Source organism: Hydra viridissima, unplaced genomic scaffold, assembly GCF_058129835.1.
Source record: "Hydra viridissima isolate aposymbiotic clone 2 unplaced genomic scaffold, HvirCarnegie_v1 scaffold_9, whole genome shotgun sequence".
Lineage (NCBI taxonomy): Eukaryota > Metazoa > Cnidaria > Hydrozoa > Anthoathecata > Hydridae > Hydra > Hydra viridissima.
In genome coordinates, this window is record NW_028324308.1 from 1,081,675 (window position 1) to 1,097,567 (window position 15,893).

The following is a 15,893-nucleotide window of genomic DNA, read 5'->3' on the forward strand; positions in this document are numbered from 1 at the left end:
TCAGCCGCAGAAGCAATTTTTAGTCTATAAGTGGCTGAATTTTCAGCCGCAGAAGACTCAAGCATTACAGAAACAATAACAAAATTTTACTTTAGTAATGTATTGTTGTGATGAAAAACAATTACAATAAGTATTGTATTGTTTTTCTTCTAACAATACAATAAAATTCGAGAACTATTGTATTGTTTTAATGAAATAAAATTACAATAACTATTGTATTGTTTTAATGAAAACAATTACAATAACTATTGTAGTGTATTACTTTACATTAAAGTAGAAAAGCTAACGTATTTTAACGTATTTATATTCATCTCTTAACGTATTTATATTCATCAGTTTTTTGTTAATTTTTTAAAAAGTAAATGTACTATGTATAATTTAAATAATGTATTTTTTTTAAATTTTATTAGACTGTTTCAATGGTCGAGCGGTCTGAGGCATATGTCCCGTTATTAGAAAGTCGTGAGTTCGATCCCGAACAATCTATGACGTTTCGCGATTTGACTATTTCTTTAACTTCATCACTTCTTCAAACTACGTCACATTGCAAAAGCAAACCATCCTCAAAGCAAATTATGACCATTGAAAATTTTTTATTAATATTTTTTTCATTTTCTCGATATGTATCGAAATTCAGCTGTTGCGCTCGTCAAATGTCCTAAAAATGCGTCCTTCAACTGATTAACTGGTTAATCAAATTTTTTGCAAATCATTTTGGGAACTCGAAATAACTCGAAATATCCCGAAATATCCCGAAACACAAATAATTCTCGTAATGAGAAAATGAAAATTTTGGAAAAATGAGTTTCGGTTGTTACGAGAATCATTACGAGAAACTCGAAACCGTTCTCGTAATGATTCTCGTAACAACCGGGAATTTCCCGTAACGTAACCGAAATGTTACGAGAAATTAGTTGATTTTTCGAAATCGCTCTCGTAACTGATCGAAACCTCTCGTATCGTAACGTAACAATTTTCTCGATTGATTTTTCCCGAAACGTTTCGAGAATCCCTAGCTTAGACATTATCTATCAAGTAGTTCATTAACCAGTCCATTACAGTTTTCACTCTTGTTATTCCCAGAAAATTGGAAACAACATAATTGAATACAATTCAAACTCTTTTTTTCTATTATATTATCTTGTTTTGAAGACCTTGTGATGTGAACATCTATTTTACTTGTGGTTCAGTAAACACACCAGCTAACTCGTAAACAAGGCTTTACTTGTACCACTTCGTCGACTAAGTGGAGCCATGTTTACGATTGATTTTGAACAAGTGAAGTTTGTTTGGAGAAATTCGGTCACAAACAATGATTTAATTTTAATGAGTTCTTTAAACTGGTCATATTAACACCGAATAAATTAAAAAAAAAAAAATCATTAACGAACTTTTTGACTTAAAAGTTTTCAAAAAAAATTAATTAAAAAAATTTTAGCTTTTTATAATTGTTGAATAATTATGCAATAATTGTGCGATTTTCTATTAAATACGCAAAGTTGCGCTTTTTAGTTTACGAACATAAAACACGACTCAACCTTTAACTGTTATTAATCGTAAAAAATAAAAAAACAACAAAGTCAGTTCTCTAGTAAAAATACAGGAAATAAAACTAGATCTTTTGCGTTTTTTAAATGCAAGTCAATTTTTAATTTAGTAATTTGCTAAATAATATTTTTTATTTGATTGTATTTTAACAAAGTAATTTTATATTTAATTATATTCTGATAAAATTTTAAAAACGGTCGATTTTCAAAGTCAGTTTTTAAAATACTATTTTTAATTAGGCTTGCAGATAGATCAAACTGTTTTAATGTATTTATAATTTAGAAAATATTAATTTTTTTTAAATATAGAGTTAAGAAAAAAAGTGCTACATTTTGATATGCAATTAGAATCTAATTACATTTCAGTAGATGAAGTACCTTTTTTCATCTATTAGACTGTAAAAAATTTTAATATCAATCAACACCAAAATACATGTACATACATCTAAAAAAAGCAAACACAAAAGTGGATAACCGAAAAAAGATAAAAAAGAATTATAAAAGAAGTACATAAAAGTAAATAAAATAACAAACAAACAACTTTTTTTAAAGCTCAAAAAATATTTTGCATATACCAGTAGATAATAACAACAATATAGTAGTATGAATGTTGTCCTTACCATCTCTAATAGTTGTCCTTATTTTCCTTAAGGATACTTGCCAACATCTTAAGAATAAATCTTTTCACAGAGTGGACTAAAGTCTGCCCTAGTTGCACACATGTAAAAATCTTTATTATTTCTTTATTAGTATATAGCTTAGACACATGGAAAGTATATTGTTTTTCATTACATTAGGAAGTTAATTTGATAATTTGTTTATGTGAATAGTTAAATGGCATCTCCAGAAAAATGCACAATTGATGATAGGAAAGTAACACCTACTAGACCACCTCCACCGTTTTCACATACAACTCCACCAAGTGTAAAAAAACACTTTGAGTTTTTGCAGCCTTTATCTAAGAAAAGAGTTCGTTGGTTTTACCAGGAAGAAAAGAAGTGGATACCTTTTAATGGCAGAGATTCATTGAAAATTGAGACTATATACAGGTATGTAATTGATTTATAAAGATAGTTTTATACAAATAAAACTTTGTGTTTATTATCAAACTATTAATGTTTTTAATTTTGAAGCAGTTTTCATGAATAAAAAAAAAAAATAATTTAACTTTTCATTAACAAACATCTTTAATAAATTTATAAGCAAGGTTTATTACACATAGTTACAATGATAATCTATGCTTTTTTAAATAATTCTGCTTTTTTTTAAGCATAGTATTTATATATAAAATGTATATAAAATGTAAAAAGAATTTGTGGTTAAAACATTTGTTTAAACATTCAGTATTATCATTCATACAACATGCGACATAAGACAAGAAAAAGGTCATCTATTTACATTACTATATATTATTATATCACATTACTAATGGATAACTTGTATTTCATGAAAAAAAAAAAATTTACTCTGACAATTACAAAAAAAATTCCCCCCAACACATTATGGAAGCAGTTTTTGTTGCATTTTCTTTTTACATACAAATTGGCAAGCATAGATTCAAAAATTACTACTTTTTAATTACATATATTTGACTGTATATAAATATAAATACAATTATTACTAATGTTTAGTTCATTTTTTTAAGTGTTCAGTAATTTAGCAACATATTTAACAGACAACTTATTTTCTTATTAATTTATAACTTTAAAAAAATAATGCTGTAAAGATACTAAAATTTAATAGCAATATGTTGTCATAAAATTTTAGTATTTTTAGAGTATTATGCTTTTGAAATTACATATAAATAAGCTATTAAGTTGTCTGTTAACTATGTTGCTAAATTGCCATTATTGGCAATATTGATAATTAAATCAAATAAATAATCTTATTTTTGTAATTAGTTTTTACAAGCCTTATTGATATTTTCCATCTTAAGGGTACTAGTGTGTTAAACTCAAACTTTCAAATAGAGTTTAATTGACATGTTAATATCTGACTTGAAGTCAGATATATTTTCTTAATTGAGTAATTAATTGAAATCAGGAATCATTTTTAAATGGTAAAAGGCAAAAAATAAAGTATGATTTAACATACAAATGGTGCAAAATTCAAATTTAAAATTGAGAAGGGTTGTTTAAAATTATTTTAAAAGTTATTAGCAAGGTGGGAACTTCCAAATTATATAAGTTGTTTTAAAAGTTTAAAAAAAAAAAAAAAAATAAATTTGAAATTAACAAGAAAAAAAAATGCTTCAATGTTATTCAAAAAAACCCAATATTTGTGCACTACTACTTGAAAGTCTTCCTTTAATGCACAGTTTAGTGTTATGTATGTATTTTTGGTATAATCTATCAATGCATTAAAAATATTATAAATGACATCTGTATGAATGTTTATGTAATTTTATGTATTTAATAAACTTATGTAAGATTATGCATGCAATATATATGCAATTTACTATTTTAATGTTTTAATAGATCTCTTGCTCCAGAACTGCAATCACCTACGCTGAATTCTAAAAATGTTAATATTTCTATTGAGTTGCCTGTGGTTAGAGGCTCCTTGTTTGAGGTTAATATCTTAAATAGAGAATGCAGTTCTATTTTCTGGAAAGGCAAGTATCTCAATATCTATATCAATACTATATCAATAGCAATATTCATACAGGCTTCATCCAAGCTTTAATTCATAATATGCTATAGTGTAAAAAATTCATAATACGCTATAGTGTAAAAAATTCATAATATGCTACAGTGTAAAATATTTAGGCAAATTTTGAATCTTGATCTTTCACAATGCTAATAACTTTGTGTCAAATTATTTAAGTATCAGCGAGGTTGCAGATTACAAAATCTTGTGAGTCTCAAAAGTTACAGAATGTTTTATTTAATTTAAACACGATTGGTTTATATGAATTTCTATGAAGAAAAAAGAGAAATTGGCACGCAACATCAAATCTTTCAAAAGTTAATTCAACCAATTAAATGTGTTACATTATAAAATCTATCAAATTGATAAAAGCATATTTCTCTTAGAGCGACTCCCTGTAGTTTTTATTACTACAGATAGTAATGTTATGGATGTTTGTGTTGACTGCTTTTATTAGTTTTTTTTATATATATATATATACACACACGCACATTAAATTTACTCTGTGTGTGTGTGTGTGTGTGTGTGTGTGTGTGTGTGTGTGTGTGTGTGTGTGTGTGTGTGTGTGTGTGTGTGTGTGTGTGTATACAGTAAACTACCAATAACTGAGACTACTGTGGGATCAAGAAAAAAGTTTGAGTTTGTGAATGCTCAAGTTATTGAGATATCCTGTAAATTGAACTTTTGCGGATGAAATTGAAAATAATTCCAGTTATCAAAAGTTTTCTTTTCTATTTGAAATGAAAATCAGATGAAATAAGTCATAGAATAAAAAATGCTTTAATGCCACACTCTGTGTCTCAATTTTGAAGTCACATCTCTATCAATTGAAATTGAGACACATCTCTATCAATTGAAATTGAGACATTGTTGAAAAGTATTTGAGCTTTTGTTGGATATCTTCACAACTGAAGACTGAAGGGCTTACAGTAATATAATGCTTGCAATGCCTACCAAATATCGTTTAATTTGAAGGCAAACTGGTTCTATCATAATATTATCATGATTATCTTGCTTATCATCACCAATATCTTCATCATCTTGGTTTATCATCTTCATTCGACAGGGCAGATTTCTGCTGATCTTCCTAATTACCTGTTTTCACAAAGCAATCAACAAATAACATTCTTTAATAAAATGAAAATAAATTTATATCAAATTAAAACTTAGTTAAATTTAATTTTAATTAATTTTAATCTGATATAAATTTAATTTCATTTTACTAAAGAATGCTATTTCTCTATAAAATAATCATTAAAATTTTATTTTTTTAAAATATAGAGATTAAGACATAAAACAACAAGAACTAATCTCTTTATTTTTTTGAAATATAGAGATTTTGTTCTTGTTGTTTTATGCTGTGATTTCAGCTTAATTTGTTTTAATATAAGTAGTTTTTTTTATTTCTTTCCTCTCATTTTTTTCAAAATTTAATGGATTTTATTTTTAAAATTATTACTTGTGGTAAAATACTAAAAGTAAAAAGTCACGAGAAGAATTTTTGTAAACAATTGGAGCAACTATTGATAAAACTTAAAAATATTTCACTAACTGATAACTGAAGAGAGGTTGCTGAACAATTAACAAGATTTGGATTATGTTGTTAAAGGTGCTGATGTAGCTGCTTTTTAATTGTATTGTTTCCATTTATACTAAAACTTTGTTTTATTTTTTAGCATTTTTTTTTAAATTTTGTTTTAAACATCTAGAGGATAGTTATGTTAACTAACTGCCTACTCCTGACAAATAAACTAAAAAATGATGCTTGGTGATAGTATATAATAATTAATCAAGTAAATCGGTTGATTAATAAGTTTTATACATATCACGTTATAAATTTTTTAAAAGCTGAATAATAATTTAACACTTTACTAAGATTCTCAGCTGTAGCAAGTTTAAAATACTGAAGGAGTATTAAAGTTTTTGTTGGATTGTAATTAAGTAATTATAATTTTGATATCTGCTGAAGTTTGACCTGAGCCATTTAAAGTAAATCTGTCTACTGAAGAAAACTTATGTTTATCAGAATAAACTTAGGTTAAGCTTAAACTTGTGCCAGATTAAAATATTTCTTCAAATTTCTATTTTAAGTTTGATAATTTTTTTTATAGAAAATAATATCCCTGTTATAAGAGGAACCTGGTTTAAAGGTTCACAACCAGGTAATTGGGAGCCACTTGATGAGAAACATGCATGTATTATTGAAGAAGCTCATTATGAAGTTGTGAGATCATTAGTAAGATTCTTGTTTGTATTCTCGTCTTGTTTGTTCGTTTGTTCAAAATTTTTTAGTCTTATTTTCTTTAAAGTTTTTGAGATTTTTTTACAATCTGAGTGTTACTCTTGCAAACAATCCAAATTTTAATTTGGTCATTTTGATATTTTTGTTTTAATTTTGCTCATCTATTTTTTTATTCATATTTTTTTTTTTTTAGGGAATGGGAACACTTAATATGAATGCTTCTAATAATAGTTTGTAAATTATTTCTGTAATCTTTTTTCAATTTAATTTTTTTGTCTTATGAGCAAGTGTTTTTTTCTTTAACTAACATCTATAAATAAACTATTGCTAATTATATTCTTGTTTATTACTATACTTGTGCTGGGTTGTTCATTCTTGTCTTGTTTATTTTTATTCTTTTCTTATTATTTTTATTTTGTTTATTTTTATTTTTGTCTTCTTTATCTTTGTTTTTGTCTTGTTTATTTATTTTCCTTTTTTATTATTTCCCTTAGTTTAACTATTTTATTTTACTTTTTTTTGATTAATCAAAAAAAAAGTAAAAAAATAAAATAGTTAAACTAAGGGAAATAATAAAGGATTTATCTAAGTAAAAAAAATTGATAAAAATATGTATTTAAAAAAAAAAAATTACTTAGAGTTCTAATGTTAGATGAAAACTCACTTATGAAATTTATAGATAATTATAGTTATATTTATAGATGAAATTTCGAATTTGTTTTAATTATTGGTAGTTATTAGTATAAATTTTATTTCCCATCTAAAATTAAAACAGGGGAGCTGTCAAATTTCTTTTTTTAAAGCTAGTCAGAAAAACTAACTTTGCAAAAATAAAATTTTTTTTTAAATTTAAATGTAATGAATTATTTGAATTTTTAAATTTATAGTTTTAAATATAAATCTTGTAATAATAATTTAGTAATACTTAAATATTATTTTAAAAGTTACAATTTAATTTGTTATAACTTGATTTTTAAAAATTTAAAAAATTTTTAAGTCTATTTTTTTAAGTTAAAACTTAATTTGGCTTTTAAAAGAACTGAAGCTTTTTTTTTTGCCACTTTGCCAGAATTTCACTTTCTAAGACCTCTTAAAGAATTTGTTTATTCTAAAAAATTTTTATAAAACCTTTTTCCAGTTATTCACCAAATCAAGATTGGTGCAAATCGTATTGAGTGGCATGAAATATCACAAGTTTATATAATCAGTGAATCTGCAGGTTCCCGATTTGTACAAAAAATTGGTTTTAATGGTATTTAGTTATTTTAATGGTACAATATTTGTTTTGTTATTATCTTTTGTTTTATATTTATATTGTTTTTTAAATTTGTAAGTACTTTTTTAAAATGATAATTTCATCATCAAAAATGCTTATAAAAAAAAAAAAAAAGTTAATTCATATAATTTTGGAAATACATAAAAAAAAAAAAAAATAAGAAAATTGAAAATAAACTTGAGAAAAATAATATGAAAAGGAAAAAAGTTTAAAGATTTCAAACAATTCAACTGAGAAAATTTTGTGTTAAATTACAATTTATTCAAAAGTTCTGCAGCATAAAAAGAAAACTAAAAGTTTGAAAACCTACAATGTGTTTGTCTTTTTAAACATAAAAGAGCAAAAAAACACATTACAGCAAAAAAGCTAAAAAACACACAACAAACATATGATAAACGTAAAATAACATATACAAAAAAAAACAAACAAAAATTAAATGCAATATTAGGGTACATTTGGTAAAAAGATTAACCTAATTATGAAACAAGTTTGAAGAAAAAAATTTTTTATTTTTTTCTTTATTTTTGGAGGGGACCAAGGCCAACGTCTCCCCTGGGTGCAATGCTGGTTTCTGTAAAAAGACAATTTAGTTTTTGATACTTGATAAAAGTAAATTGTTTAATTTGTTTTCTTAAGAAACATGTAAGTTATGTTAATGGTGAAAATTTTTGTATCATGCATAGTATTAAAAAAAAAACAGAAAAATACTAACCAATCATTTTTCTCTTTATGATTATTGAGAAAATTATGTTCTCAATATCCAGCAGGCTGGGTGTGGTTCTAATAGACCACTCAAATAAAATGGGTTTCAATATAAATAATTTGATGTAAAAAAAAAATTATAAAAAATATATTTACAAAAAATGTTTTAATATTTAAAAAGTTATATGTTTCTTGCTGTTTAGGAGCTGCTGAACTGCATCGTGGGTATGAAAAAGATTGTGATGAAAGTGATGAGTTGGAGGAAATTTCACACATAATTTTCCTAATCCACGGGATTGGACAAATGTATTGTGATGGAGAAGGGGTTTTACATAACAGAAAAGTGTATGCAGTAATTTTTTTCTTATAAAATCCCTTTTTTTTTTTTTTTTTTTTTTCATATTAAAATTATTTCAAAGCCAAGTTCAGCTAGAAAAAAGTGGCTTGTATCAAATGACTTATAAAAGTGTAGTTAGAAATAATTGACTGGAATCGCATGCAATTATGGAGTTCATAAGAACTTTAATGAGTGGTTTTTGATATTTTCTGTATAAAGAAATAAAAATGCTTATAATGCTGCGCATGCGCAAAAATAGTTTATGCAATTTTTCACTAAACAGTCTTTGACAAAGCAGTCTTCTCACAAAATAGTTTTTTCTTGAAATGGTCTTCTGACAAATGATCTTCCAAGAAAATGGTCTTCTTGTCCTTCAGTCTTCTATTGATGACAAAATATTTATGTTCCTAATTGTAAAAAAGCTATTATTTCTAAGAATATGGGAAACAAAATCACAAGTCAACGTTTTGTATTCAGATAAAATAGAACTTTATGAGGACTCTACAAAGATAAAGTATAAATGAGCCACATTAAAACTAAATGTAAGATTGCTTCTACTCTTTAAAGTAATCTTGAAATTATAAATGACAATTATAACTGAATGCTTTATGTTTTCTTTGCAATAATACTCGCGATATTGTTTGCAATGTAATAATTTTAAAAAAATTATATAGGGTTTTCTGATTAACTAAACTTATTTTTTCAATTATTTTTTTTAAGTTTTGTAAATGCTGTTGAGAAGGTTAGCAAACAATTCTCTAAGCAAAAGAAGCATGTTGGTCGAATAGAATATTTTCCAATTGAATGGCGTACTAAACTTAAACTTGATGAAGGTTAATTTATGAGCATTAGAAGAAAATATTTTGTTTCATTTTAATCCAAAATATTAGTTTATAAGAATTTTTGTATTATTATCTTATTTATCTTAGTATAGATGATTATATAAAAATTTTATTTTTTAAGTAATAATCTTGTTTGTTGCAAATTGAAGAATTTTTTTTTAGGAATAATTAAAAAAATTACACCGCCAAGTATCAGCAGCCTTCGTGATATTATAAATGGAACAACTTTAGATGTTTTGTATTACACAAGTCCTTTGTACAAAGAAGAGGTTTGAAATCTTTATTGAACTTTTGTGTTTTATCAGATTTAGAGTATCAATCAACAGTGTATTGTTTTACTAGTTTTATGGTATCATTTTAGTGCAACAATATACTTTGTTATTTTTTTTTTAAGTGCATTTTATTTAATGTGAACCATTTTTATATGGAACACTTTTTAGCACAACTTTTAAATATAGATCATATTGATGTTACGTCAAGTTTTGAACAGTGTGTACAAACAATACACAGAAAAAAATCCGTTATTTGAAAAAAATGGTGGTAAAGTGTCAATAATTGCCCATTCTCTTGGGAGTGTCATCATGTATGATGTTCTGTCTTGTTGGAATTCACATTTGATTGAAGAAGACAGAAAGAATGCAGACCTTCAAGTTGCAGCTTGTCAAAGGTAATAAAGGCTTTTAAAAAAAATATTTTTGAAGTTTCTTGATTGATTTTATTTTGGTTACTTAAAAATTTTTTTTGTCAAAAATATTTTTGATGAGTTACTTTTCAAACTTTTTATTTTGTAGGCCATATTCTTGGTTTTGGAGATGGGGTAACGAGCAATCTGTTGATGAAGCTGGAAGCAGTGCAAAGAGCTCTGACAATCTACGAGATCGGTTGCATAAAGCCAGATTGGAAGTTACTAGCCTAGAGCATCAACTTGCAGCCAGTGATAATATTAAATCAACAGACAACATTTATTCACTTTGTTTTAAGGTCGGCTTTTAAAGTTGTTTAATGAAGTTGCTCGTGAAATTATTGCCTTTGTTGAACCTAATTGTCAATTAAATAAAAGCCAAAAATTTTGTTTTCAATTATTTCGTTTCTCGCACTCTTTTCAAAAACGCTTCATTTTCATTTTTCGATCTTTTATTTCTTGCTCATCCCGATAAGAAACAAACAAGTCAAACTTTAAGTTTAACAATTATTTTGGATAAAGATAGTTTAGATTTAAGCTTTTCTTTAAAGAATCGTACTATATTACTATCATAATTATTATCATCATTATCATCATCATTATCATCATCATTATCATCATCATCATCATCATCATCATCATCATCATCATCATCATCATCATCATCATCATCATCATCATTATTTTTATTATTATTATTATTATTATTATTATTATTATTATTATTATTATTCTTGTTATTGTTATTATTATTATTATTGTTACTATTATTATTGTTGTTATTATTATTGTTATTTTTATTATTATTGTTATTATTATTACTATTACTACTATTATTATTATCATTATTAATGTTATAATTATTATTATTGTTATTATTCATATTATTGTCATTATAATTATTATTGTTATTATTATTATTAGTACTATTGTTATTATATTATTATTATTTTTGTTATTATTATTATTATTATTGTTATTATTTTTATTATTATTATTATTATTTTTATTATTATTATTATTTAGTTAATGAGCTCTTTAATTATTTTAAAAAAAATAGGTTGAAAACGTTTTCAATATTGGTTCACCATTGGGTGTTTTTTTAATTATGCGTGGAATACGGCCGCAATCAGATGTGGAACAACATATTTTGCCGACTTCTGTTTGTAAAAGACTGTTTAATATTTATGATCCTGCAGACCCCCTGGTATGATTTAAATTTTTTTTAACTTTATTGAAATTCCGTTTAGTTTAATCATTTGAAAGGGGAAGGGGAAGGGGAATTGATATCACGAAATTTGTTGTTGTTTCATAAACAATCGTTTCATATTTAAAAAGGCTTATCGTTTGGAGCCTTTGATTTATGAGCACTACTCAAATATACCTCCGGTACGCGTCACACGCGCATGTACAGAGTTAGAGAAATCAAAGCATCAAACTGGGGGATCGTTGACACATGGAAGCTGGCTTTCTGCATTATTTAAAGCAGGCAAAGAGATTGAGTTACACGTAGGAGATAGTATCAATATTCCATCATCTAAACTTAACGCTGAAAAACAGAACGAATCTGTCGAAAACTGTGGAATAAAAAGTATGATTTTCTTATTAACTGTTTTCTGTGTTGAGTGTAATCAGTGACGTAGCGAGGCAAAATGTTAATTTTTCCGTTTTAGTACGCTTTTATTTTTTCTTTTTTTTTTTCTGTTTGAAAAAAATTTACTAAAATTCTTTCTTTACTCCAAGTTTGTCAAAATTTGTTGTAATTTGTCGATTACTATTGCTGAATTTGAATATCTTATTATATGGGGATTTTTGAAACTTTTATATGCAATTATTATCTTGATACAGCAAAAGTTTAAGTAACGGTTGATGTTTTTCTAACTTTCAAAGAAGTAAAATCTGAAAATTTCTCCAAAATTAACAACGCTAATGAGTTTTACAATTGAAATAATTTGCTTAAATAGCCATCACTCATTGAAGATCAAAAAAATTAAAATCAATTTTTGTTGTTGTTACACAAGGTCAAAAAAAAGTAAGTATAGTTAGTATCATGTTTAGAAGCGATTCCATTAAATCCTTCTTTACAATCAATTTTAACAAAACAAAAACAGTCTGCGAAGGCATGTCAAAGTATTTATTCAAACCTTCTCTGTGACCTTGAAAGGGAAGGTATTGTCTTAAGGTACAAAATGTTATCGAGCTGCTGCAACAAGATTTCGTTTTAGTGAAGCAGCACACCGGAACTGTTATAGGTTTTTTCTTCCCTTCTCTCTTGTTTTCGTTTTATCTTTGAAACTTTTCATATAAATTTTTTTAATTTTTGACATTTCATTATGTTTTTCTTTTTTGCTCTTTTTCATTTTGGCACGCCCTAATGATATTGTGATATTTAGCCTCAGCACTCCTCACCTCTTGTTTTGTTACGTCACTGACTAAGTTTGCTTAAAGGCATTCATGACGAGAATATTCAATTATACTTCTAAAAAAATTTAATTTTATAGAAAATTTTAATTGTAAATCATTTATTCCAGGTTTAGTTCAGCGTATCGATTATGTGTTGGAGCAATCGATAGTGGAGTATCTTTCTGCTATCACGTCTCACCAAGCTTACTGGCAAAGTTTAGATTTTGCTAAATTTGTTCTTCAGATTACTTACGCTAATGATGATGTAAATGATGAATCAAGAAACCAAACAAGAATTTAAAAGCAAATAAATTTTTTATTCTTTTTTTTTATTGTCGTTGTTGTTGTTGTTGTTGTTGTTGTTGCTGCTGTTTGTTTTTATCTTTATTTTGTGCTCTTTCGATTTCTTTTTTTTTTTTTTTTTTTGAATTTTGAAAAAACATTTTATTTACAGATGAACTTTCAACTTTCACGTGTTTTTTGTTGATGATCGTTAAATTCGTAAATCTCTGGAAGAAGCAAATTTGACCTTCGGCGTTTTTTTCTCGTCTTACGGTTTGATAAAAAATTATTTAACAATTTATTTAAAATTTCGAGTAAAAAAAAAAAGAAAAGTTTTAGAATTTATTCATTTTTTCAAAATTTTGTCGATTTTGAAGAATTGAAGAACTGAGAAACACTGTTTTGTCCCATCAGAAATTGATTTAATTTCAGGGAAATGTCAGAGAAATTACTTTTACAAAGCGTATGTGGCCACATTGTAAGATACTAGATATTGTAAAGTTTTTATTCAAATATTTTGCCCACGATTTCTTTTAATATAAAACCGACATTTTTTCTCTGTGTTAAAGTGAGTTTCCACTCATCCGGTTTTTCTACGGGAAAGGGAAAAGGAAGGGAAAATTAATCACGTGAGCGTGCGCAGTTTGTAATTTAATTTGGAAATTAATCACTGCGCATGCTCAAGTGATTAATTTTCCCATCCCTTTCCCTTTCCCGTTGCAAAAACGGATGAGTTGAAATACACCTTAATAAATGAAATGGAGCATATTTAAAAACGTCGTTAATGCAATGTTTCTCAACATCACATTAATGACTACATTGATTTACTTCATTATAAAGGTCAATGTCATTTCAATAACTTCATTAGCGCGGTGTTTCTAAGTATCACATTAATGACGACATTAATATGATGTTTCTTGCTAATATTTTCATAATTTAAAAAAAAAAGTTTTTAAAAAGGATTTCTAGTACTTAAAATGTTCTAAAAATTTTTGTTTAAAAAAAACTCAAGATGGTCAGTGTTGTAGTTGATGACATTTGACTTCTATAATTTAAGTGGAAATCGAACAGTGAGCATTGCAGGCTAAATGAAAAATTTCTTTTGACTTCTGTTCACTAAAAATACCAAAACTAGAAAGTTGTTTTTCCAACTCGAATACATAGTATAACATTGAATTTTTTTTTTTTTGGAAGTGACCCCAAAGTCTTTATAAGAAATTTAAAACAAAATGATATTGCTGTAAATGAAAAAGAAGAGCTTATTTAAAAATAAAAGCATTGACGTTGTTTCTTTAGGTGCTTAATTTTGGGTTTCTGCGTAATTTTGAAACTGAGTTTAAAAATATACTTCATAAACACTATATTTAAAAATACAAGAACAAAATGGTAAATACGTTGGCATGGCAAATGCTATGAGAGAGAGGGGGGAGGGAACTAGCGGCTCCTTTGTATAATTAAGTAGTATGCTTTTTGAAGCCGGAGCGTGACATTTGAACGCATGGGTGTCAGACCCTGCTTACCCAAATTACGACTGATTTCCAGTGAATTTTTTTAAAATTTACATCGGGCCATTTTTTACTTATGGAAAGTTACTCAGATTAAAAGAAAAGTCGCAACAAATAACTTTACGAGCAATATTTTTCAGGATATAATTCTTTTACTGGAAAGATTTCCGTAAAATGGAAATAAAACACAGATAGATTAAAGATGTAGGAGCCATGATTAGGAGTCTTATTTGAAGAAATGGACTTTTATATAAGTAAAAGTGCTTTACGAAATTAAAATGTCTGCGGTTTAACACTGAAAAATTTTCAAATATTTTTTTCACTTCGCTTAAACTGTAATTTCACTTCCAATAAAAAAATCTGAACGATTAAACGCTGATATTGAACTGAAACTACACTGTTACAAAGATTTTTTGGCTGATGACAGAGGCATATTTATAATAGGGTTCTCAGACCGTCCTCCTTTAAACTGAGGAGAGCGCAATTCAAATATCAAATTTATTAATTTAACGCTCTTTCACTAAAGCGAGACGTCTGGAAACGATGTAATAATTTAATGTTTAGGTTCTTAGCAACCCGCAGAGATTATATCTATGTAAAATTGCATAGAATTGTGATGGAAAATACAGTAAAAAAATTTAAAAAAAACAACCTTTTTTTGATTTATTTTAAATTTAATGAAGTATCAAGTTAAACATTAAAAATAAAAAACTTAGAACATTTTTTAAAAATCTCGTTACAAAAGATTCGATCGCCTCAGCGCAAATAAAGATATTTCCGCAATGGGAATTCCTTTATAAAATCCACGTGATACCTGTCAGATTCACAATGCTAACGCTATAAAAAGGCGCGACGTATATATCGAATTGTACTAATCGAAGTATGCTTAAAACGTAAGGAAACTTGAAGAAATAAGTTTTTGATGGGGAAAGAACAACCGTGTTAAAATTATTTCTTAACCCCACTTTACTCAATGCATTTTTTTTTTTTTTTTTTTTTTTTAAGGACTTATCTTTTTATAAACTTCATAAGATTGGTTCATACACGTTTTTTTAGTAAACAAATAATTGTGAAAACTTTAAGAATTAAAAAATTTGTATAAAACGTGATTAAATTCCTAAATATAACGCGGCAACCGTGACACTACAAAACAAAAACGTATTTCAATGGCTGTTCCAATAAACAAAGCGTTTCGCGCTGTTCAAATGTTTTTTTCTTTTTATCTTTAAAAAAAATATCCTGAAAAATTTTAAGATCGAAAGTTTAATAATTTTGAATTTGCCTCTTTTACAACACTGAGAGTGCGCAAGAGCATCTCAGTTGCAAAAACTCTATTGTAAAAATAGTCAACAAATCAAAAATTATTTCGTTAACATTTGTAGAAATTAAAATTAGATTACATTTATAGGTAAATATTGATTTGGTG

The 15,893-nt window shown here is 26.4% G+C and overlaps 1 protein-coding gene across 12 annotated transcripts; it reads left to right on the forward strand.

Moving 5' to 3' along the window:
• The first annotated feature begins 1,576 nt into the window (after nt 1-1,576).
• On the forward strand, nt 1,577-13,294 carry LOC145185795 (phospholipase DDHD1-like). 12 transcript variants are annotated; one of them, XM_090098011.1, is made up of 16 exons: nt 1,577-1,636; nt 2,200-2,269; nt 2,378-2,596; nt 4,025-4,161; nt 6,308-6,432; nt 6,632-6,668; nt 7,577-7,690; nt 8,620-8,761; nt 9,474-9,586; nt 9,758-9,864; nt 10,054-10,262; nt 10,387-10,576; nt 11,338-11,484; nt 11,616-11,868; nt 12,809-12,983; nt 13,135-13,294. In XM_090098011.1, exons 3-15 carry the CDS (start codon nt 2,382-2,384, stop codon nt 12,979-12,981), a joined length of 1,962 nt encoding a protein of 653 aa, XP_089954137.1. In that variant the 5' UTR covers nt 1,577-1,636; nt 2,200-2,269; nt 2,378-2,381; the 3' UTR covers nt 12,982-12,983; nt 13,135-13,294. The 12 variants fall into 12 exon arrangements, with proteins under 12 accessions (XP_089954137.1, XP_089954140.1, XP_089954136.1 ...); XM_090098014.1 differs by lacking the exon at nt 1,577-1,636 and having other exon boundaries at nt 6,632-6,672; nt 12,809-13,294; XM_090098010.1 differs by lacking the exon at nt 1,577-1,636 and having other exon boundaries at nt 12,809-13,294.
• The last annotated feature ends 2,599 nt before the right edge of the window (nt 13,295-15,893 follow it).

What these genes read in the sequence shown, in the direction of transcription:
- LOC145185795 (XM_090098011.1), top strand. Translation starts at nt 2,382, where the DNA reads ATGGCATCTCCAGAAAAATGCACAATTGATGATAGGAAAGTAACACCT. An exon ending in CAAGTTGCAGCTTGTCAAAG is followed by an intron (nt 10,263 to 10,386) that starts GTAATAAAGGCT and finishes TTTATTTTGTAG; the next exon opens with GCCATATTCTTGGTTTTGGA. An exon ending in TTTATTCACTTTGTTTTAAG is followed by an intron (nt 10,577 to 11,337) that starts GTCGGCTTTTAA and finishes TAAAAAAAATAG; the next exon opens with GTTGAAAACGTTTTCAATAT.